This window comes from Rhinoderma darwinii, chromosome 9 (genome assembly GCF_050947455.1).
Source record: "Rhinoderma darwinii isolate aRhiDar2 chromosome 9, aRhiDar2.hap1, whole genome shotgun sequence".
NCBI classification, from domain to species: Eukaryota; Metazoa; Chordata; class Amphibia; order Anura; family Rhinodermatidae; genus Rhinoderma; species Rhinoderma darwinii.
Window position 1 is genome coordinate 33,498,819 of NC_134695.1, and position 25,995 is coordinate 33,524,813.

Sequence of the window (25,995 nt, forward strand, 5' to 3'; positions counted from 1 at the left end):
TATCTCTACTCCCCCCCCCCACCCCCCCCATTCATACCTTCTGCCCAGGCAGATGATGACCAAATCCTGGGATTTCAGCAAATCTTTTTATTGAAATGTTTTAATGGTGCTTGGGTGTGTACCAATGAGGTCTTCAGGCTAGCCCTGCACAACATTTAACTGATTCCTGCTCCGGCTGAGAGGTGTGTGCTTGCTTTGGTTGATTTATGTCACATGCCTTTAGTGATGAGGGGAGACCACTTTTTAAAGCGAGCCTGTCACTACTTCATTCTCATCGTCTTTTTAACAGCCGGCTGCATGTATTTCTTTGGTGCGATTCACACAGCCGTTGTTTTTAACGGACTGTGTGAATGGCCCATGAAGAAATAAGTCAAAATATTTGTCTGAATAAAGCCTAAGGGTGGATTCACATGCAGCAGGTTTTGTTGCTGAAGTTTCTGTGACTGAACATCCGTTCCATTCATCTGAACGAAACTTGCAGAAAAACCATGCGCCTGCTGCAGAAACAACCACATTCAGATGAATGAAATTGAGAAAATTTCTGCAACCACTCCGCCCCGTGTGACTGCACCCTAAGGTCCTGTTCACACAGTTTTTTTTTGCCATGGAAACCGTGGCAAAAACCAGCCGAAATTGACTGACTCCCATTGATCAATAGGAGGAGGTGTTTTTTCCCTCTATCTCAAGGCGGTTTCCGCCTAAAAAAAAAAACCCCCATTGTAATCAATGGGAGACGGAAATGAGCGCTTTTTTTTTTTTTTCCTTCAAAAAACCCGCTTGCGGTTTATTCCCTTTCTCTTGAAGACATGAAATAAAGACATTCTAAAATTGTGGCAAAAAAAACACGTGTGGTGCAAAACCACTAGAAAAAAACTGGAGCCGAATTTTCCAGGCAGAATTTTCTGCCTGCAAAAAACTGTGAACATACCCTAAGAGGGCTGTAGTATGACTGTCCAAAGAATATGAAGGGTATTTTCTTCAGCAGTGTTTGAAACCCCGAACAGGTACTTTGAGTGTAGTTAGTGAGTTACCACACATGTGTGGTTAAGGTAAGAATGGGTACAGGTTAGCCCCCCGCTTAAAAGATCGGTGTAGCTGCCCTGTTTTGATGCAGTTGTTGTTGTTCGGTTTTTAGCTCCGTATTTTTGAGAGAAAAACAGGAGAGAACGCAAAAGAAAGGCGATGCATTAGTCTATTCTCTATACCCTTTTTGAATACACTGCTGGCTTTGAGAACAATTTTGTTGCAGTTTTTCAAAGACATGGCCTCACAGCGTACATCCAGGGTTCCATTAAAAAGTTCTGGGCTTAATCTAGAAAAAAAAATAAAAATGGAGTTCTCTATGCTTTATTCACATTGCTTTAAAAGTGGCGCAGTGTAGGCAGAGGCTTCAATAATGGCAGTCCTTTACTTCCTCCCTGCTGATTTCTGTGATTTATGAATGGGATGTACAGTTTTTTTTAACCACTTCCTGACCAGGCATGTTTTTAGCCATTTTAATAGCAAATTGTTTTATTCCTCTGCTATATTTATTTGTCTTGTTTTTCTCAGAGCATATAGGGCTTTGATATCGTGTAATAAAATAAGTGATGTATAACTGTGGTCGGAGGGGAAAACTCTGCAGGACCTTTTAAAACGTCCTTGCAGATATAGGCGTGGACCACCAGGAATTTTAGTCTATGGGCAGTCACCAACTGGTTAAAATAGACAGTTTTTTTTTTTGTTTTTTTTCCCACCTCTTATCTATCAGTGAATTAGGAGGGAGAGATCTGCAGCACAAACTGCTGAGCTTTGAAGGGAATGCTCCACAAAGTTATTGTACATGAGGATGTAAGCACTGTGAGGTACTAGATGTACTTTTTAATATTTTATTAATGTTTAGTACAGCCTACTTACAGGGGTAGGAAAGCAATAGGTGGCATTCTGTGTAAGTCTGCTCCATTCCAATCAGATTTCATTCGGTTAGCCCTTATTTGCCAGTTTTAATATAATTTTGCAAAACTCCTTGAAAAATTACCTATATTGGTATGAGTAATTGGAGCCTGAATAGGGGGGACTGCCAAGTAGTATCCCCTCCTGGCAGACTATAATAGCTGATGGAAGAGAAAAGTTGTAAACTTCCAGGGTCCCTATAGAGGCAATATTTTATTGCTTTCTCAGCGGCCTGTTTTAAAAGCATTGTTTTAAAGTGGAGTGTTTAATTCCCGCTGATTTTCTGTGATGCAATTTTACATTTATGAACGTATTATAGCGCCACCTAATGTTTCACTTCTTCCCCCATAGTGCGTCTGCCTTAAAGAGGCTCTGTCACCAGATTATAAGTGCCCTATCTCCTACATAGTCTGATTGGCGCTGTAATGTAGATGACAGCAGTGGTTTTTATTGTGAAAAACGATCATTTTTGAGCAAGTTATGAGCAAGTTTAGATTTATGCTAATTAGTTTCTTAATAGACAACTGGGCGTGTTTTTACTTTTTACCAACTGGGCGTTGTACAGAGGAGTGTATGACGCTGACCAATCGGTGGCCAATCAGTGTCATAAACTTCTCATTGTTCCAGCCCAGCTTCTTTCACTGCACAATCACGCTGTAACAATGGGCTGGAACAATGAGAAGTGTATGACGCTGATTGGTCACTGATTGGTCAGCCTCATACACTCCTCTGTACAACGCCCAGTTGGTAAAAAGTAAAAACACGCCCAGTTGTCTAAGAAACTAATTAGAATAAATCTAAAATAGCTCATAACTTGCTCAAAAATGATCGTTTTTCAAAATAAAAACCACTGTTGGGATCTACATTACAGCACCGATTATATTATGTAGGACATAGGCACTTATATTCTGGTAACAGAGGCTCTTTAAAGTGTTCAAAGGTGGACATGCATGCAGCATTTCACTGCTCTTCTGGTTTACCTTGATCTCATCTTTAGCGGTGTGAGGGGGATTCCTGATGGTGAGCAGGCTGTCCCATAATCCTCAGCTTCTTTTTTGATTGTCAGAGGAGATGCTGAGCATGCATAATGACCTTTTCCTCCTCTGACAAGCAGAGAAGCCACTGAAGATTTCTCACCAGCAGGAATGCCTCCACACTACCGAAGATGAGACCAAGTAGAGAAACCAGAGGAGCGGTAAAACGGCCCATGCAGGTTCACCTCTGAACACTTTGTGAGGTTAATACTAGGGCTGGGCGATTGTGACCAAAATCACAATTCATTGAACATGTAACCTTGATTGCGATTAATGAATTATTTAGACCACACCCTTATTTGCATGCCACTCCATTGAATTAAAATATATATCCACCAGAGCCTGCTGTATGCTACTGTTTTTATAATCTTCCCCCTTACGCTGCCACTCACACCACATAATGCTCACATAGTGGCGCTTACACAGTATAATGCCCCATAGCTGCCCCCACACAGTATAATGCCCCCACAGCTCCTTATAAAAATGATCACATTATTCACCTAACCCCGTTCCCACGACAAGTTTAGGAGATCCCTCAGAAGGTCTCCTCTGGTCTGTGCTCTGTGGCTCAGCGCAGACAGGCGCGATGATGTCACTGCTTTGGCCCTTTCTGTGCCAGGCCCCTCATGACTGGAGTTACATAGTGAATGGTGTCTAAGGGAGCTGACTGCTCCACTATTGGATTCAACTGTATCTGTGTCCTGAGGTCACAGATGGTTAAAACCAGGACTTAACCAAACCGAAAGAAGCTGAAATGCATAAGATGGCGTTGGTAGTCTGCTGAATTTCGTGTGTTTTTTTTTTTTTTTTTTTTTTTTTTTAATTGCCCAGCCCTAGAAAGCACTATAAGGAGGAGCGCTGAAAAACTCATGTCAATACAGAACATGTTCAGAATTAGGTGCTTTATTTAACTAAACATGATATTTGTGGGATATCCCCATAGATTAACGGGGCACACTTCTGAGCACCATTCTCCATTTGACTTCACTTAGGTTGGTCAATTGACTGTAATGGGCTGACCTTCGTTTTAGAGATCCTTGGACCTCCAAACATCGTTCATTTATGGTTTTATAGCCAGGGGTGCACCTTCTGCTGTCTGAGGTGAACAGTGAAATCGCGCCCTATAGGGTGATAGAGGACGGATTGCAAATAAAATAAAAAAAAAAAACCATAATTTTCATATGTTATGGAGATCTGTTTAATACATAGGATTTGTAAAAATTCTGATCACATGCTGCATAAAATCTGCACTTTATATATGCAGATTAATGATATACCTATCTACCGGAACTCTATATTATTAATTATGGAGCCAAGCTCCACGCCTATAAACAAAGATAAAATTCCCATGTTGCCACACGCTATGCCCCTAAATACAACATACACTGCGTCTCAAATTATTATAGCACCGTATACTGTCCCTGATTATAAAAGTACCATACAATGGTGTCACACACACCAGGTGCGGCCCTGTTTATACCATATCATGAGATTAAAATAATGTGGTGGGAAAACCCCATTTAACTGGTTGCCGACACAGGACGAGTATGCTCGTCCTGAGCGGCGAGCACTTCGCGCATTAGGACGAGCATACTCGTCCTGTGTGACAGCCGTCCCTGCGCGCGTCTGTGCGCGCGATCGAGAGCGGGGCAACGGCTGTAATACACAGCCACGGCCCCGCTCTGACAGCGGAGAGAAGAGAAACATCTTCTCTCCGCTGTTAACCCTTTGAACGCCGCGATGACAGCTGATCGCGGCGTTCAAAGAGAGGGGACTGCACATTGATCGCGTCACAGAAAATAACTTACACGATCAAAGCCCACAACTCGTATGGCCAGACAGCCCAGGGTCCAGTGAAGGACCCCAGGGCTGTCTGAACATATTTCCTGTTGGGGCATACTGAGGTAAGCCCTAACAACTGCCTGTGTACGATCAGTAACAGGCTAATGTACTGGCATATAGATATATGCCAGTACATTACAGTTAGAAAATCAAAATCAAAATGATAAATCCCTTTATGGGATTAAAAAAAAAAAGTTAAATGAATGTAAAAAAAAAATAATGATAAATAAATAAAGTTAATAAAATACACGAACACACATTTTTTTTATAATAAATAAACTTTTTAAAATATAAGTCCCAAAACATTAAATAATACAGACATATTTGGTATCGCCACGACCGTAACAACCTGTACAACAAATGTAGAACATTATTTATGATCAGTGTATGGTGTAAAAAAATAAATATTAAAACTGCTGCGCAACTGCTTTTTTTTTCTGCATTTTAATCTAATTAAAAATGTATAGAAATTAAATGATGTATTTGTACCAAAAAATGGTACGTACATAAAGTACAACTCGTCCCGCAAAAAACAGTCTCATACAACTAAGTCGTACAAAAAATAAAAGCGTTATGAGCGTCGGGATGCAAAGAGGGAATTAAAAAAAAAATTGCTCTGTCCTCAAGGCTAAAATTGGCCGTGTCCTTAACCCCTTCCCACTCCTTGACGTACTATTACGTCATGGCAGCTGTATCGTTCGCGCTCCATGACGTAATAGTACGTCACGGGAGTAACGCCCGTTTCGGCCGTCCTCCCGACACATACACGAGATGTGACAGCTGCTGTCTTGTTCAGCAGCTGTCACAGCTCCTACAGCGGGGACCGATCGCTGTGTCCCCGCTGATTAACCCCTTAAAAGCCGCGTTCTATAGAGATCGCGGCTTTTTAGGGGTTAAGCTGCCATCGCCGGCCTGCTACGCGATAGCGGCCGGCGATGGTGACTGGCAACCGGACACCAAACAATGGCGTCCGGCTATGCCATAGACGGAAGCCTAGTGGGTCCTGACAACGTCAGGACCCACTATGCTTGCTGTCAGTGAGTAGCTGACAGTTCTAATACACTGCATTACGCATGTAGTGCAGTGTATTAGAATAGCGATCAGGGCCTCCTGCCCTCAAGTCCCCTAGTGGGACAAAGTAATAAAGTAAAAAAAAAGTTAAAAAAAGATGTGTAAAAATAAGAAAATAAAAGATTTAAAAGTGATAAAAGTAAAAATCCCCCTTTTCCCTTGTCATTTATTATTAATAAAAATATATAAACAAATAAACTATACATAATTGGTATCGCCGCGTCCGTAACGGCCTGAACTACAAAACTATTTCGTTATTTATCCCGCACGATGAACGCCGTAAAAGAAAATAATAATAAACCGAACCACAATCACAATTCTTTGGTCACTTCACCTCCCAAAAAATGGAATAAAAAGAGATCAAAAAGTCGCATGTACCTAAAAATGATACTGAGCGAAACTACAGTTCGTTACGCAAAAAATAAGTCCTCTCGCGGCTTTATTGATTGAAAAATAAAAACGTTCTGGCTCTTAGAATAAGGTAACACAAAAAGTGAATGATTGTTTACAAAACGTATTTTATTGTGCAAACGCCATAAGACATAAAAAAAAACTATAAACATCTGGTATCGCCGTAATCGTATCGCCCCGCAGAATAAAGTGAATATGTCATTTATAGTGCACGGTGAACGCTGTAAAAAAAAAAGTATACAAAAACAATAGTAGAATTGCTGTTTATTAGTCACCACGCCACCTAAAAATAGAATAAAAACTGATCAAAAAGCCGCATGCACCCCAAGAAAACTACAATGGATTCCTCAAGGGGTCTAGTTTCCAAATTGGGGTCACTTTTGGGGGGTTCCCAATGTTTTGGCACCACAAGACCTCTTCAAACCGGACATGGTGCCTAATAAAAAAGAGGCCTCAAAATCCACTAGGTGCTCCTTTGCTTCTGAGGCCGGTGCTTCAGTCCATTACCGCCCGAGGGCCACATGTGGGATATTTCTGAAAACTGCAGAATCTGGGCAATAAGTATTAAGTTGCGTTTCACTGATGAATCCTTTTGTGTTATAAAAAAAATGGTATAAAGAGGATTTTCTGACAAAAATTTTTTTTTAAATTCCACCTCTACTTTGCTCTAAATTTTTGTGAAACGCCTAAAGGGTTCATAAACTTTCTAAATGCTGTTGTGAATACTTTGAGGGGTCTAGTTTCTAAAATGGGGTGTTTGATAGGGGTTTCTAATATATGGGCCCCTCAAAGCAACTTCAGAACTGCAACCTAAAAAAATAAATAAATGAGGCAATACTTCGCTTCTTACATTATACTGATAATGAGCCGTGCCCACCCCGAGATGACCCCAGTTTTGACCGTTTGTATAAACGGAGACCCCTATTAGACCGTTCCAGTGCCCGGTTTTCCCAAGCATACACCCCGAGAAGTGTATTTCTATTGATGAGTCCTTGGTACATTTTAAAGGGAGGGTTCAATTCCGCGAGTACCTGCCGGGTAAGAGGGCAAGGTATGGCGTGAAGATGTATAAGCTGCGAGAGTGCATCAGGGTATACCTACAGGTTTAGGATATATGAAGGAAAGGCCACCCCCAAACCAGACTGCATCCTGGACTACAATAGGTACATGGGAGGGATGGACTTGTAAGATCAAGTCCTGAAGCCCTACAGTGCCATGCGGTGTGGTATAAGAAGCTGGCTGGGCACATCATACAGATGGCATTTTACAATGTGTACGTGCTACGTCTATGTGCAGGCCAGACGGGAACTTTCCTGGAATTTCAAGAGGTGATTATCAATAACCTAATCTTTAGGGACCAAGAAGGGGGGGCACCCAGTACTTCTGGAAGCGGGGCCACACGCATCGTACCAGCGCGGCAACACTTTCCAGGGGAAGTTCCCCAAACTGGCAAGAAGGGAAAAAGTCAAAAGAGGTGCAAAGTCTGCTATAAGAGGGCGATAAGGGATGACACAATATATCAATGTGACACGTGTCCCGAATAACCAGAGCTCTGTATGAAAGAGTGTTTTAAAATTTATCATACATCCCTTGGTTTATAATTTACCCCAATTTTACTTACCCTGATGCACTCCGCACAGCTTATCCCCCCTCGTCTGTCCCCTCTGAGCCCTGCTGTGTGCCCAGGCAGCTGATAACAGCCACATGTAGGGTATTGCCATACCCGGGAGAACCCACATTACAGTTTATGGGGTGTAGGTCTCCGGTCAAAATGCTCACTACACCTCTAGATGAATGCCTTAAGGGTGTAGTTTTTAAAACGGGGTCACTTCTTGCGGGTTTCAACTGTACTGGTACCTCAGGTGCTTCTGCATACATGACTTCGCACTAGAAAATCCCCAGTAGGCCAAATGGTGGTCCTTTCCTTCTGAGCCCTCCCATGGGCCCAAACGGCAGTTTATCACAACAAATGGGGTATTGCGGCCCTCAGAACAAATTGCGCAACAGAATGGGGTATTTTGTTTCTTGTGAAAATAAGAAATTTTCAGCCAAAACTACATATTATTTGAAAAAAATAATTTTGTTTTCATTCCCAGCCCAATTCAAATTAGTTCTGTGAAAAAACTATGGGGTCAAAATAGTCAACACCCATAAATGAATTCCTTGAGGGGTGTAGTTTCCAAAATGGGGTCACTTTTGGTGTGTTTCCATTGCTTTGATACCCCTGAGGCTCTGCAAATGCGACATGGCACCCGAAAACCAATCCAGCAAAATCTGGACTCCAACAAACATATAGCGCTCCTTTCCTTCTGAGCCCTCCCATGGGCCCAAACGGCAGTTTATCACCACAAATGGGGTATTGCCACACTAAGGACAAATTGGGCAACCAAATGGGGTATTTTGTTCCCTGTGAAAATAAGAAATTTTGATCACAAATGACATTTTATTGGAAAAAATGACATTTTTTTCATTTCACAGCCCAATTCAAATACGTGCTGTGAAAAAACTGTGCGGTCAAAATGGTAACAACAACCATAAATGAATTCCTTGAAGGGTGTAGTTTCCAAAATGGGGTCACTATTGGGGGATTCCTACTGTTTTGGCACCTCAACACCTTTTCAACCTGGCATGCTGCCTAAAATATATTCTAATAAAAAAGAGGACTCAAAATGCACTAGGTGCTTCTTTGCTTCTAGGGCTTGTGTTTTAGTCCACGAGCGCAGTAGGGCCACATGTGGGACATTTCTAAAAACTGCAGAATCTGGAAAATACATATTTAGTAGTGTTTCTCTGGTAAAACCTTCTGTTTTACAGAAAAAAAATGAATAAAATTGAAATTCCGCAAGAAAAAAGAAATTTGCAAAGTTCACCTCCACTTTGATTTAATTCCTGTGAAATGCCTGAAGGGTTAAAAAACTTTCTAAATGCTGTTTTGAATACTTTGAGGGGTCTAGTTTTTAAAATGGGGTGTTTTATCAGGGTTTCTAATACATAGGCTCCTCAAAGCCACTTCAGAACTGAACAGGTACCTTAAATAAAAGGCATTTGACATTTTCTTAAAAATATGAGAAATTGCTGTTTATGTTCTAAGCCTTGTAACGTCCAAGAAAAATAAAAGAATGTTCAAAAAACAATGCCAATCTAAAGTAGACATATGGGAAATGTGAACTAGTAACTATTTTGGGTGGTATAACCGTCTGTTTTACAAGCAGATGCATTTAAATTCTGAAAAATGCAATTTTTTTCAAAATTTTCTCAACATTTTGCAATTTTTCACCAATAAACACTGAATATATCGACCAAATTTTACCACGATCATGAAGCCCAATGTGTCAGGAGAAAACAATCTCAGAATCGCTTGGATAGGTTTAAGCATTCCCACGTTATTACCACATAAAGTGAAATATGTCAGATTTGAAAAATGGGCTCTGAGCCTTAAGGCCAAAACAAGGCTGCGTCCTTAAGGGGTTAAATCAAATCAATGTTTCTTACAAGAACAAGCAAATAATTAGCATTCGGCTTCCGACACATACTGGGCATATCCTAACTGCTAGTGAAAATTTACCTAAATGTCTTCTTGATGTCACGTACGAAATGACTACGTATTGTGTTGGGGTGGGTACAAGAAGGAAGATACTGGTGTAAAGACTCATACGCAAAGTAGTGGAGCTGTGTGCAGGGGGGTTGTTTTGTCAGAGATTCTCCTAGGTGTGTGTTGTGATTTTTATGGACTCCTCGAGGTCCTATTGTAGTACAGTGGTGCCCTATAATGGCTCTGTACAACATGGAGCCCACAATATGGCCACTTGAATGAGGCCAAACAACCAATAGGGTACTCGAAGACCTAATGGGTCCTAATTTGGGAGGGGTGCTGACCAAAAAAAATAGCGATTCGGGTATTTTTTTTTTTTGCGGTGTTTGCATTAGTAACAATCCAAAGTTATTGTGGTGATACCAAATATGTGTACCGTTTCAGTTTTTTCCTATAATAAAACACCTACGTAGTGTAACTGTCAGTGTTACGCTGACCGGAAGCCTATGAGGACCAGCCAGAGTCTGGTCCTCATAGGCTTCCATACATGGCAGACATGTTGCCATGCCAAACATCGGCACCCCCTGCGATTGTGTCATGGGGGTACCTACTAGGGATGTCACGATACCAGAATTTGGACTTCGATACCGATACTTCGTTTAGTATTGCGATTTCGATACCAATTTCGATACTTTGCCAACAGTAATAAAAAAAAAATAATTCTTCCGTTTTCTGATGTGAGGCGCGACGTGTGATGAATTTTGAACGCGCCTCACATTAATAGTAATTAATCCCATCATGTTTCTCAGTCATAATGGGTTAATGTGCGAGTTACATGATGGGGTTAATTACTATTAATGTGAGGCACATGGAGGTTAAATTCATCGCACCTCGCGCCTCACATTAATAAGTGAATGAAAGCCGTGTTTATTTCATTTTTTTACAGCGCACACATCATAAATGAGGCAAAAAAATTGTTGTGCAGGTTATTACTGAATGTGTGAATATTTTATGTATTGAGACTTATTTTTTTTTTTTGTAAACAAATTTTATTGGGTTTTATAGCATTACAAGAAAAACAGAAAAACAATGAGAAATCAGATATTCTGTATCAAAATTGATCCCTGAGAAAAGGGAATGTACAATAATAGCAACATATTGCATAAGATACAACAGATAATACCATATTCTGCTACATTCACAGTATCACCGATGTACATTGAGGTACTTGTTTTTACATATAATATTAGACCCAGGTAACTTAAACAATCAAACAAACCCCCCCCCCCCCACCATAGCTCAGGGGCCCATCAGTTTTCAATTAATCTTTAATAGAAACCAATATACGACATTTGGGCATCAGATCTAATAATCATATATATCGTCATGATCAAGCTTTGTGCATCCCCCCTCCTTGCGCTAGTCCTTCACTGAGGCCCCAAATTACCTAGCGTCCCTGCAACCGCTCTTGTCAAATACCAGGACGTGTAATGAAATGGTGCCATCAATTCCACAATCTCGCTTTGTTGATAATGCTTGCAGATAAAGGTCTTCCATTTCTGAAAAAATTTGGAAGCTTTAGCTTCCGGTGTACGCTCTATATCTAACTTATCCATATGTATACCCTTCTTCATCTGGTACATTAGATCTGTAAGTGGAGGTATAAGGGGTGTAAGCCATTGTGCCAATAAGCATCTTTTAGCGATCAGCAAGAATACATGAAGGGCTTGTGGTGCCCTAGGGAGATCAGGAAAGACATGAAACAGCAGAGACAGTGGGTCCAGGGTTAGTGAGATTTCCCAAGTATCCTTTATAAATTGCACTATCTCGGTCCAGTACGGAACAAGTTTGGGGCACTTCCATAATCCATGTAAAAGATCAGTTTTGGGAGTGGCACATCTTGGGCAAGCCTCCAATCTATCTGGCGCATTTGGATGTGGGGGAATATTGAAACCATAGATAGCGCGATGTATAAATTTAAAATGTGTTTCACGCCATTGCTCATTTACTACCGCTTTCCTCACTTTTAACCACCCTTCCAAGATTTGTTGAGACAATTCTGAGACCGGGAACTCTTTACTCCATGCTTTAAACAGCAATGCTGCCGTAGACCTCCCCTGTTGGTCCCGAAGTGTTTTATACAGATGTGATAAGGAGGTTTTAGCTGGAGGAGATTCAATCATAGAATCAATGGGGTTTTCCAACCACACCTGTGTCACACCTCGACTCAAGGAGCGTATAAACGAGTGTAGCTGACAGTAAGCTAAATGATGATGTGAAGGGACATTAAAAGTATCCACCATTTCCTGAAAGCTCCTTACACGGTTTTCAGAAGGGTGTAGAATGTGCCTGAGTGTTGTGATGCCCAAAGCCCGCCAATGTCTAAAATTAGAGTTTTCTCTCCCCTGCGAAAAGCCCGGGTGTCCCCATAGATTCATGTGTGGGGATATACGCTGAGGAAGCCCAAATGAAGATCTAAGTGACTTCCATGCCATTATTGTATCTCTTAATAATATACGGTATCTCACATTGTCAGGAAGTATACCATAAGCAGTATGCAGTAACGATGACAACTGTAGCGGGTACACCACTCCTGCCTCTAGGGAATAATTGGAATAAAAGTTAGATTGCTGCAACCAATCTATCCCATGCCGAGCAAGGCATGCTAAATTGTACCTACGAAGGTCTGGGAAATTGAGGCCTCCCTGGTCTTTGGGTAACATAAGCTTCCTCAGCGCTATCCTTGGTCGTTTTTGGGACCATATAAAGGAAGTAAAGGCTGCATTAAGTTTCAAAATATCTGTGTGTCTAAGAAGAAGGGGTATAGTCTGCATCGGGTACAGCAATCTGGGAAAGCTTATCATCTTAACTAAATGACATTTTCCCATAAAAGATAATGGCAAGCTGCGCCACCTCGTTAATTCATTAACCAATTTAGACAACAGGGGGGGATAGTTGAGAGTATATATAGAATCAGGGGTACGTCCTATATGGATTCCCAGATATTTAATTGAACTTTTGGCTATGGTCACAGGGATGTTTAGAGTGGACCAGTTACTTGAGGTTCGTGTACGGGACAAATCTAAGAGTTCACATTTCTCCACATTCACCTTAAACCCTGAAGAGGCCTCAAAAGCCCTCAGTAGATCAAAAACCCTAGGAAGATCCCTAAGCGGATCTGATAAAAAGACCAATACATCATCTGCAAAATATGACGCCTTAACTACTGCCGAACCTACCGCTATACCATGAATGTCCACATCAGCCTCCAATGCCCTAATAAAAGGTTCAAGGGCAATGTTAAAAAGAAGAGGGGAAAGCGGGCAACCTTGTCTAGTGCCCTTAAATAATGGAATAGGGGATGACAGGAAACCAGGAGTGTATACCCGTGCTGACGGCTCTGTGTAAAGTGCAGACAAGTATTTACGGAAAGGGCCCACTATATGCATGGAATCTAGAGTCCTGCCCAACCATCCCCAGTCCACCATATCAAAAGCTTTTTCGGCATCCACGGTAAGGATTGCCGGAGATGGATGAGCAGAAGTATTAAGATTTACATCGTCTAGAACACTCAGAATTTTCCGTATATTTGACACTGCTGAGCGGCCCTTGACGAAGCCCACCTGGCTAGGGGAAATTAATCTAGGGAGAATAAAGGCTAGCCTATCTGCCATTATTTTAGACATCAACTTAAGGTCCAAATTAATTAACGAGATTGGCCGATATGATGATGCTAAAGCAGGATCCTTATCCTGTTTCGGCAATACCTTTATATATGCGACATTAGAGGCTGGTGGGATCGGCTGCCCAGACAGGTAGCCATTATATAGTTGAAGCAAACGTGGAGCCATTTGATCCCTCAGAGCTTTGAAATATTCCCCTGTATACCCATCGGGGCCTGGCGCTTTATTAAGTTTCAGGGAATTGATCGCAGATTTGAGCTCATCCTCCGTAATTGGGGAATCTAACAGGACCTTCTCTTCCTCAGTAAGAACCGGCAAATTTAGGGAATCTAAAGAAAGAGGAGTCACCCCCGGTATACTCTGGCGACTAGCGTATAAAGTGGCATAGAAATCCCTCAAAATGGAATTGATCTGTTTGGGGTGATTCTGTATCTGCCCCAATTGATCCTTTAACCTAGCGATAACAGAGTGTGACCATGGACCTTTTGAGAGCCTAGCCAGAAGACTGCCTGCCTTGTTGCCAAAACGAAACAATTTCGCCTCTAAGGCCGAGCGCTTCAGTTTCTCACCCTTATCTAACCATAGCTCGTAATCGCTTTTGGCTTTTTTCCAGGCTTCTCTATTAACTAGAGAAGGCGAATTCTGGAAAAGAGTGTAAGATGTCCTGAGAGTAGTACTGTAAGTCTCAATTTTTTGTTTAGTTACTTTCTTAAAATTAGCGACATATGCCATGATGTGACCCCGCATAACTACCTTCGCTGTATCCCAGTAAAGCTGGGTGTTATCTGCATGAACTCCATTTGTCAATTCATACTCCTGCCACCATCCTTTAAGTTTGCTTTGGAAGGATTCCTCCGCAGCCAGATTTGACGGAAATCTCCATAAGTAATCCGTACCGTGGGGGAAGCTATCATGTACGTCCAATACTACAGGGGAATGATCCGAGATAAGCATCTGCTCAATTACACACCCTCGCATTCGGTGTAATAAAAGTGGGGATGCTAACATATAGTCAATGCGAGACCAGGATTGGTGTGGATGTGAATAGTGGGAATATTCCCTACCGTCCGGGTTTTGAAGTCTCCAGATATCCGTCAAATCAGTGGCCGCAAGGAATTTTTTTAATATCGTTTCAGTTGTGATAGAGGGGGCTCTCCCCCCCTGAGCTGTGTTGGTCCTATCCTCACTCGGGTGCAAAGCAACATTTAAGTCACCTCCAAGAATTTTATGTGGATGTCCATCCGCTCCAATTGTAGTGCTTAAATTATGAAAAAAGGATGAGCTACGCGTGTTTGGGCCATAGACATTGTACAGACTGATTTTGTTCTGTGGAGCCAGTAAGTAATACATTTATCCATCGACCTTCCGAATCTCTAGACACCTGTGACACTGTTGAGGAAAACTTTTGGTGTATGAGAACAATAACTCCCGCCTTCGAATCGACAGCCGGGGATCCGAACACCTGACCCACCCACAACCTTTTCATCCTAAAGAAATCTGCCTCTGCCAAATGCGTTTCTTGTAAAAGCGCTATGTCTGCACGCAAACGCTTCAGATGACGCAATACCATCATGCGTTTATGTGGAGACCGTAGCCCCTTGACGTTCCAAGATACAATTCTCATATAAGAGCTATTAAATATACGGTACAGAAATAGATGTCCCTGAGCATGGATTCCCACAACATAAACTGCCTGTTCAACTGTTTAACTAAAAACAATAATACAATTCCCGCACTGGAGGTGTGGATTAATACCTTATCACCCACCCATTGGTGCATTAAGACTTCACTTATTTCCGACACACAGAAATACATTACCAAAAAAGCAACTAGGTTATGTATCATAGTGCAATTACATTCAGTAGCCTTCCATTCCCCCCTTCCTAAGTAAAAGCAACTGGGGTTGCTTAATAAAGAACAACATAAAACAGTTAGTATGTCCATACCACATCTTCCATATCGGCAAGACTCAGAAGAAATGAAAAACCGTCATCCAGACCCTTCTCTTTTGATCTGGCAGGTAATATAAAAGCTGACTCAAAACAGGCAATCACCGGTGATCATCAGCTCTGTCCGACCGTATTAGCCATCAAAATCTTGTCAGGTATCAGCTGCAACCAGACGACCCACCCGCTGAGGCTTCGGAGAAGATGGCGGAATTGTAGTAATGTCCCGACTGTCTTCTACACTCTGCTTCCGAGATCCCTGAGCAGAGCGATGGGGTACATCCTTTGAAGTAGAGGGCTTCAAGCCTGCAATGGCCTCTTCCGGAGATTGAAACGAATCAAATGATCCATCCGAATGAAAAACTTTTAAAACCGCAGGGTACAGTAAAGCGAATTTCATCTGACGTTTGTATAAATCTGAGCAAATTTGAGAGAATGCTCGCCTTTTCTTCGTAACTTCCGCCGAGAAGTCTCCAAAGATGAGGATACGATGGCCTTTGTAATCTAATCCATCTTTTCTGTTCTTGTAGGATTTGAGCACAGACATCTTGTCAGAGTAATCTAGGTACTTTACAATTACTTGTCTCGGGCGATCTCTCATTGTATTCACCTCGCTACGATTATCTGGCTTTGCCGCACGCAGATCAGCTCCAATTCTATGCGCTCTTTCCACCCTGCATGGATGGTGAATGCCCAAAGCTGCCGGCAGATCCAGCTCACATAGACGTCTCAGATCTTTAGCTGGTACCGATTCCGGTAAGCCGACAATGCGCAGATTATTCCGTCGAGAGCGGTTCTCTAGATCTTCTACCCGCTCCCACAACTTCTTGTTCTCCAACCGTGCATCTCGTACCAGTTGTTGTACCTCAAGTCCAGAATCCACATCTTGAATCGCCGTTTCCAGCTTATCAAGACGTTCCTCATGCTGTGTCACCGAGGTATGCAGATGTGATAATGAGGTTTCTATCGTTTTAGACAAAGATTCCTGCAAATCTGGGGTAATTAACTGTGCCACCTGTAACGCCAGTTGCTTGTAATCAATGACACAAGATGTGTCACCCATGCCCTGTATTTGTGAGGAGCTGAGCTCCGAATGTTCAGGCAGTGCACTAGGCGGGACAGGCCCGTCCGCCATATTGGGCAGTTGTTCAGCCACGCGGCCTGATTTGCTTTGCGTCTTGGATTTCCCCATTACTGAGACAAATCTGTCCATGCACTCACCGGTCGAACGGGTACTGCGCCCGGAAGATGGCTGGATGATTTGTGCTTCCCCAGAGGACGTAAGTACGATCTGACAGGGAGATATGTGGAACGGAGGCAGGAGCGCTCTCAGGCGTGCATCTCTACATGCCGGGGCCGGAAGTCTCGAGACTTATTTTAATGTTTATTGTAAAAAAGGTGAATGTTTTTTTTTTTTTTTTTAAATTTAACAATACTTTGTTTTTACTTTCTTTTTAAACTTTAATGTACTGACATATATCGGATATATGCCAGTACATTAGCCTGTGGACGGATAGCACACCGGCAGTTGTTAGGACATACTTGGGTATGTCCTAACAACATGAAATATGGTAAGACAGCCCTGGTCTGTCAATAGACCCTGGGCTGTCTGCCCATATATGGTATGGCCCTCGATCGTGTCACAGGAATTCCTTGTGACGCGTTCCAGGGGCATCCCCCCTTCTCATTTTCTCCTGAATGCTGCAGTCCGCTGTGATCGCAGCATTCAGGGGAATAACGGCGGAGATGAGAGGTTGATCTCCGCCGTTATAGAGCGGGGCTGCGGCTGTGTAATACAGCCATTGCCCCGCTCCTGACAGGAAGTGCGCGCGCGGTCAGTATGAGGAGGTGCGGCTGGCGCTGCAGTAATGAGTGGCAGTTCAGGCACTGGAGACAGAACAAGGGGGTGTTTTGTACTGCGCAGCCACAGCCGCGCTCCCATACATTCATGTGTTACTATACTGAGCAGTGCGGCTGCGCAGCTCAGTATCGAAATACAGGCAATATCGGTATCGAACCGTTTAGGGATGCAGAGTATCGAAACAGTATCGAAGTTTCGATGCACCGTGCATCCCTAGTACCTACCTGCTACAATCCCCTTAAATGCGGTGATCCGTTAGGACAGTGCATACCGGGAACAGTTCAGTAACTGTGCGTCTTGGTGCGGGATGTAACCCCTTGCCAGGACGTACAGTTATGCCGTGTTACGCTAAGGGGTTAATGACTAAGCATTATTTTTCATTTTTGCATCGCCGCATTCCAAGAGCCATAACTTTTGTATTTTTTTGTCAGTGTAGCTATATGTGGGATTATTTTCTGCGGTGTCGTTTTCATTGGTATTATTTTAGGGTACATGGGACTTATTAATATATTTTTTTTGGGGGAGGAGTTTTGTGTTTTTTTTTTACACTTATAACATTACCACTTTTTATGGAATGTTTTTTTACTGTTTATTTATTTTTTTTATTTTTAATCGTTAATAGTATAAACTTTTTTTTTTTACTCCCATTAACTGAATTCACAATAATCTTCTCATCACTAATTTAGTGCCTTGGTAAACTTAGACAGTAATTGTTTGATATACAGTCAGTCCACACGTAATGGAATTGCTGCAGAAAGTTTCTACAGCGTTTCCGTTAAAACTAGCCGACATTCTGCTGTGGAAAAACCGCACAATTTCCTGCAGTTTTTTAATGCAGAAAATGGTGTGGATTTTGCTTTTTTTTTTTCCAATGCTGGGAGATGGTGGTATCCCCTCTGATAAACGCAGAAATTCTGTCCACTTTCCGCAGCAGGATTTGACATGCTGCGGTCCAAAAATTACGCACCGCAGGTCAATTTCTGCACAGAATTTTACGCAGCCTGTGGATGAGATTTGTTAAATCTCACCCACTTTGCTGCTACTGTATTCTGGTGCACTTTTTTTTGTCAGATTCCGGATGGAAAAAATGGGGCAATTCTGCAGCGTGTACAAGCCCTAAAACTGACAGGCAGTCTATTCGGATTTGCCTCCGGCGATTTTTCCATTGGAAACCTTACTTGCTTCGGTAATTTCAAGAGAGTAATAGATTTGCTTTGGCCACTCCATTCCTAGGACTGGCGAAATGGGCGCATCAATTCACATTACCTTCAAGTACAGCAGAGTGAAGAACCAGCGCCCTTAGGTTTATAAAAAGTTGTTCCCTGTTTATCTGCTACAGATGTAATACATGGATATGTTCAGTATTATCATGCATTTCATTGCTTTGTTTTTATTTCATTTCAGGCAGATGATGACCCAGTTATTGGATTTCATCAAATGTTTCTACTAAGGAACGTCCAAGATGTCTGGGTCTGTACAAATGACATGTTCCGGCTATCACTGCATAACTTTGGTTGAATTGCCTCAAGAGAAGACGGGATAATACCGATCTGCCCTTCAAATTTTTTTATTTTTAATTTTTTTTTGCGTTTACAAAGGATTCTCCATACACAGAACAATGCAAACACCATACACTGTTTATATTGAAAGTTATTACAACTGGGCATGAAAGTATTAAGCCTGAAGCGGCCTAGTTATTGAAGTGGCTAATGGTTGTATACTAGCCATATACACGTGTGACCTTTTTGGAGTTGTTTTGCATTTAACAGTGTCCAAGCATTTGGCTTATGAAAAGGATTGCTTTTTATGTAAGCTCATTTATCTAGTGATCCAAAGAAATTGGAAATAAAAGAAAGAAGGCCCCATTGTCTTGTCACTGGTTTCCTTATTAAGTTTATTAACTGGAAATACAAATCGTTTCACACTTGGGCCTCATGCACACGACCATATTTTTGCGGCCGCAATTTATCCACATTTTTGCAGCTAAATTGCAGATCCATACTTTTTTTTTTTATGGCCCCATGCACACGACTGGTTTACACAGATCGTTGCTGGTGATGCAAATCCGGACCGCAAATACTCAGGACAAGTCATTTTACAGACCAGATTTGCTGATTCACGAATACTGGTGAATTGTGGTGGATCCGTGAGTCCGGGTGACACGCATGCACAACAAGGGTTTTTTCCCATCCAACGGACCAGTGGCTTTGCGAAGCTCAAAACCAATACAGTCATGTACATGAGGCCTAACACTTATATTAGTAAACGTTATTCTTTGTCAATGAGCAAAGGATTGAGTCTCTGATGGAAAAAAAAAATATCAATGTGACAAACGTGTGTGTAACAGTCTTACCTTTTTCATTCCGTTTAGTTACATTAATGTCCATGGGTTATAGGTTAGATTAAAAACTCATCTGGCAAATGTGCACTGAAATATTACTAGTCCAGCGCTTTAGATGGCAACTAAAATGGTCTGTAAACTCTTAGTCTTGAGCAAATTTCCCAAGCCGATTGTCAGATTCCGTTCATTCTGAATGAATTTGTTGCGAATCAAAAAGTGTCCCGATAGACCTGTAATGTCGTTTGACACACTGAGGTAGTCTAGGACTGTATTTAACCCCTTTCAAGCGCTTTAATGCCAAGACCGCAACATATGAGTTGGGTAAATGGATGGTAGCCAGTGATAACAAGCAACATGATTAATAAGACACTGCACTGTCAGATTTTTATGTTTTTTGTTTTTTAAATCCTAAAAAAAAAACCTCAAAAAATGATCCCTGTTTTGAGGCAGATGTTTGCCGGTGTTTATAAACACACTGTGGTATTGAAAGAAGCAATGGCTTTTTAACAAGCATTACAAAAGTATTCCTTTTTTTGGGAGTAGCAATAAATTTGGTGTTTTAAAGTGTATATAAATGGCACTAGATTCAAGTATAATGGCGTTGTATAACTGCTTGATGCAGAATAATACATTTATTAGCAATTCGATATGTGCAAAACAATGAGTGACGTCTATCAGCAGGCAGCGGCATGCTATCCGCACTGGATTTAAAATATCTATTTATTTGAAAAACAGTTGTCACCTGACTGTAGTATAAGGTTTATACAGTGGCACATGATTAGCACCAGAATTAAAGGGGTTTTCCAGTCCCGAAAAATTGTTGGCCTATCCTCGGAATAGGCCATCAGTAGCTTATTGGTTGGGGTCAGACTGCCGAGACCGCCACCAATCAGCTGGTTTGAAGGGGCCGCAGCACTTGTAGGAGTGCTGCTTCCCTTTCATTACGGTGACTGTTCGTATTGTGAAATGCCGACACTGCAGTAGCGACGGTCCGCAGTATTACATCCTTCTCCCATTCACTTAAATGCAAGAAGGTTGTAATAATGTGAACTACCGCCACTGCTGTTTTGGCGGTTCACAATACGAGCATTGACTGGAATGAAGGGGAAGCAGCGCACATACTAGCACTGTGGCCTCTTCAAAACAGCTGATCGGTGGGTGTTCCAGCAGCTATTCATGGCCTATCCTAAGGATAGGCCATCAATTTTTAGGGACTGAAAAGCCCCTTTAATAAAGATTTCTAAATGATGTGATGAAGATTGGTGATTCACAAATTAATGTTAGAATTGTATAGCTGTAGCAGTACTCATTCACAGCAATATCTGCCTGCTCCTGCCGAACACTCTGATTTTAGAGAGCCAATCTATCAAATTATTGTAATTCTAATGATCGTCTTCTCACTGCTGACATGAAAAATATATGGGGACGACCGATCGTACTAAAAATCGCTTGTCCCATTACGTAACCCGGCATTGCGCCATATGGAAGGAGCAAATGAGCTGCCTCGTTGATCGATGCTCGTTTTCATGGCCTATATTGGGCTGTGTACTAGGACCTTAAGGTTAAGAATACACTTTCATAGCGTGATCTCGCGAGATCACGCTGTGCAGCGATTAAGTCCCACTCAAACTTTACCGAAGTGTCGGGATTGTGAATAGACATCGCGTCCTGGCTGGAGGTGATGTGTATTCACGGTCAAGACGCTTCCGTAAAGTTAATGTGGGTGTATGTGACAGCACAGCATGCTCTCACTAGATCACGCTGTGCGGAGTACAAATTAATATGAATGGAGAGAAGTGTATGATGTCGATTGGTCAGCGTCACACACTTGTCTGTACAACACCCACTTGGTCAAAAGTTAAACATCCAGTTGGGCATTAAGAAAGTAATTAGCATAAATCTAAAATTGCTCATAACTTCCTCAAAAATGATCGTTTTTCAAAATAAAAATCACTTCTCTGCATTACAGCGCCGATCACATTGTGTAGGAGATAGGGCACTTAAAGAGGCTCTGTCACCACATTAGAAGGACACGGCCAGGCTTCATGTTTTTCATATTCATTTATTCCTCCACCGCCTTTCAAAAGCCTGAGGGCTTGTTTTTTGCGGGTCAAGTTGTAATTTTTCTTGACACCGTGTATTGTACCGTATAACGGTCCGGGAAGCTGAAAAAAAAAATACACGTGGGGTGAAATGGTAAAAAAAACAGCAGTTATGCACAATTTTTTCCTTTTGTTTTTTACATCGTCCATTAGGTGGTAAACACAAATTCACCTTATTCTATGGGTTGATACGATTTGGGTGATAACTATTTTTTTTTACCACTTTTATATAAAAGAAAAATCTTTCCTGGGAAAAATGTAAATTGTCACCATGAGAGCATAACTTTTTTTTTTTTCAGTTGAGTGATGTGAGGGCTTTTATTTTTTTTGTGGGGAGAGTTGTAGTTTATACGAATACCATTTTGGGGTACTTGTGACTTTGTCATTCCTTTCTATTCCGTTTTTTTGGAGAGGGAAAGTGACTAAAACACAGCAATTTGGGAGAAAATGAATTATGTATTTTTTAACGGCGTTCACCGAGCGGGTTATATAACGCTATATTGTGATAGTTCGGACTTTAAAGGATGCGGCAATACCAGTTGTGTTATTTTATTTTTTTAAGATTGCTTTAGGTGAAAAAAATTGCATTTTTTTCTTTTAAATGTGGGAGACACAGAGACTGACTGAGAGACCAGGTGCCTGGATGGACCGCGAGACTGGACAGATCGCAAGACCGACCGGACGACTTACGGATGGACTGCTTGATCAAGAGAGAGACTCTAGGGGACTTGAACCAGTGATCGTTGGATCGCATGCATGATATACTGCAATACTAATATATTGCAGTATATCGCTATACTCAGTCTCCTTTGGAAGCCTTTCAGACGCAGGGCTTCAAAGGAGTACAAAGATGGAAGACCTGGGGGCCTTCATTAGGCTCTGACGATTTAAGTGCAAGGGTTGTAATTGACCGTGGCATTTAAGGGGTTAAACAGACGGAATCAGTGATGTTTTGTTCTGCTTGTAAGGTGTTGGCTGTATGACGCAACCATCACCCGCTAAGTATGGAGTGAGCTCCGCCTGTGAGCCCCCTCCACGCTTCCCCTTAACAGCTGTCGCGAACATGTGTTTCTTGTAGTTAAAAATTGTCTATACAGACACCTTGGCCTTGTTGCCTATAGCAACCGACTACAATGCAGCGTTCATTTTTCCAGAGTAATTTTATCAAATTAAAGCGGAGTGCTGGTTGCTATAGGTATTAAAGACTGTTTTTCTGTTACAGGTTTGACAAATTAGACCCAGTGTAAGGTTATGGAGTTGCCGAAGTTGAAAAAAAATACACCGGTTCATCACGTCCAACCTATAAGCCTCCAGTGCTGATCCAGAAGAAGGCAAAAATCCCTACAAGGCGAATGCCATGTGGCCAAAATTAGGGGAATTAATTCCTTCCTGACTTGAATTATGGTAATCAGAATAAAATCATGGATCAACATCCCATCTCCAGAAATATAGTAACTTGTTATATATATTTATATATATATAGACAAAAGTATTGGGACACCTACACATTACACCTTCAGGAGCTTTTAAGACATCCCATTCTAAATCCATGGATGTTAATATGGAGTTGGTACCCCCTTTGCAGCTAAAACAACCACTTTTCTGGGAAGAAATTGTAATGCTTCATCCGACCATGAATAATTGTACTGGTCCTTCTTGATGAATTAGAATATCCTCAAAAAGTTAATTTTATATCCGTAACTTAATTCAAAAAGTGAAACGCCTATATTATATAGATTCATTACACACACTGATCTATTTCCAGCATTTTTTTATTTTAATGTTGATGATTATGGTAACTGGTAATGAAAACCCAAAATTTAGTCTCTTCAGAGAATTAGAATATTATAAAAGCCAGTTTTCAAAAATTATTTTTAAAACCAAAATGTTGGCCTGCTGAAAAGTATGTCCAGTATATCCACTCAATATTTGGTTGGGGCTCCGATTCTTCATTAATTCATCAATGTGGCGTGGCATGGAGGTGATCAGCCTGTGGCACTGCTGAGGTGTTATGGAAGTCCAGGTTGCTTTGATAGCGGCCTTCAGCTCGTCTGCATTGTTGGGTCTGGGGTCTCATCTTACTCTTGACAATACCCTATAGATTCTCTATGGGGTTTAGGTCAGGTGCGTTTGCTGGCCAATCAAGCACAGTGATGACTAAACCAGGTATTGGTACTTTTGGAAGTGTGGGCAGGTGCCAAGTCCTGCTGGAAAATGATCTCAGCATCTCCATAAAGCTTGTCAGCAGAGGGAAGCATGAAGTGCTCTAAAATTTCCTGATCGGCGGTGGCGCTGACTCTGGACTTGATATAACACAGTGGACCAACACCAGCAGATGACATGGCTCCCCAAACCATCACTGAGGAAACTTCACGCTGGAACGCAAGCGACTTGGATGGATGCCTCTCCACTCTTCCTCCAGACTCTGGGACCTTGATTTCCAAATGAAATGCAAAATTTACTTTAATCTGAAAACAGGACTTTGGACCACTGAGCAACAGACCAGTCATTTTCCTCTTTAGCCCAGGTAAGACGCTTCTGACGTTGTCTCTGGGTCATGAGTGGCTTGACACAAGGAATGCGATAGTTGTAGCCCATGTCCTGGATACATCTGTGTGTGGTGGCTCCTGGAGCACTGAATCCAGCCACAGTCCACTATTTGTGAATCTCCCCCAGATTCTTGACTGGCCTATTCTTGGCAATCCTTTCAAGGCTGTGGTTATCCCTGTTGATTTTGCACCTTTTTCTACCACACTTTTTCCTTCCTCTCAACTTTTAATATGCTTAGATACAGGACTCTGAACAGCCAGCTTCCTTAGCAATGTCCTTTTGTGGCTTAACCTCCTTGTGGAGGGTGTCTTCTGGACAACTGTGAAGTCCGCAGTCCCATCATTGTGTAGCCTACGGAACCAGACTGTTGGACCATTTAAAGGCTTAGGAAACCTTTGCAGGTGTTTTGTGTTGATTAGCTGATTAGAGTGTCACACCATCAGTCTACAATCTTCAACTTTTACTCAATATTCAAATTTCCTGAGACACAAAATTTTGGGTTTTCATTAACTGTTAGCCATAATCTTCAACAATAAAAGAAAAAATGCTGGAAATAGATCACTCTGTGTCTAATGAATCTATATCATATGAGTTTTACTTTTTGAATTGAATTACTGAAATAAATTAAGTTTTATGTAGTTATATTCTAATTCATTGAGAAGGACCTGTATGTTTCCAACTTTGTGGGAACAGTTTAGGGAAGACACTTTTCTGTTCCAGCATGACTGTGTCCCAGTGGACGGAGCGAGGTCCATAAAAGGCATGGTTCGGTGAGCTTGGTGTAAAAGAAGTTGACTGGCCCGCACAGATCCCTGACCGCAATTCCATCAAACACCTTTGGGATGAACTGGACTGGAGATTGCGAGTTAGGCCCTCTCGTCCAACGTGAGTGTCTGAACCCACAAATGCTCTTCTGGATAAATGGACAAAAATAACCACAGACAAACTCCAAAATTGTGCAGAAAGCCTTTTTCAGAATAGTTGAAACTGTTTGAGCTGCAAAGGAGGGTCCAACCACATGTTAATCTCTTCCCGCGCCATGACGTACTATTGCGTCATGGTGGGGGAGGTTATGTTTGAAGCGGTACGCAGCGGGTGTCCGCAGTGTTTTACAGCTTACACCCGGGTCTAACTGCCAGGAACAGCGATTGTGCTGTTCCTGGCTGTTTAACCCCTTAGATGCTACGATCGTGCTTGATCACAGCATCTAAGACACTACAACCAGGTGGTGCCCCACTCTGACAGCTCACCCCCCCCCCCCTCCAAGTGATCAGAGGGCGTCAATGGCTGTCATGGCAGCCCAGGATCTTAATAAATGCCCCCAGAGCTGCCTGTCTTAAATCTCCTGTTGAGCTGTGGCTCTGGCATGGCTTAACAGGAGCCTGTAAAAATGACAATATACTGCAATACATTCGTATTGCAGTGTATTGTACCAGCGATACACTGGTTCAAGTCCTGGTCACTGGTTCAAGTGACGCCATCGATGGAAAAATAAAGACATTATGGTTTCAGAATGTGGAGACAAAACATACATTTTATTTTTAACAATTAGTTTCTTCCTTGTAAAACATAAAAAAAATATACGTTTGTTATTGTCGTAATCGTATTGACCAGTAGAATAAAGTTAACATGCCATTTTACCGTATGGTGAAAGCCGAAAAAATAAAACCCCTCAAAAGATTGAGGCATG

General features: G+C 41.9%; 1 protein-coding gene across 1 annotated transcript in view; it reads left to right on the forward strand.

The window, feature by feature from the left end:
* The window catches only part of NUTF2 (nuclear transport factor 2), a 63,015-nt gene extending 43,838 nt beyond the window's left edge, over positions 1-19,177 (forward strand). The window contains exon 5 of the mRNA XM_075836914.1: positions 18,717-19,177. Within this exon, the coding sequence (XP_075693029.1) occupies positions 18,717-18,830 (114 nt within the window). The 3' untranslated portion in view covers positions 18,831-19,177. The remainder of the gene's footprint in view (positions 1-18,716) is intronic.
* The last annotated feature ends 6,818 nt before the right edge of the window (positions 19,178-25,995 follow it).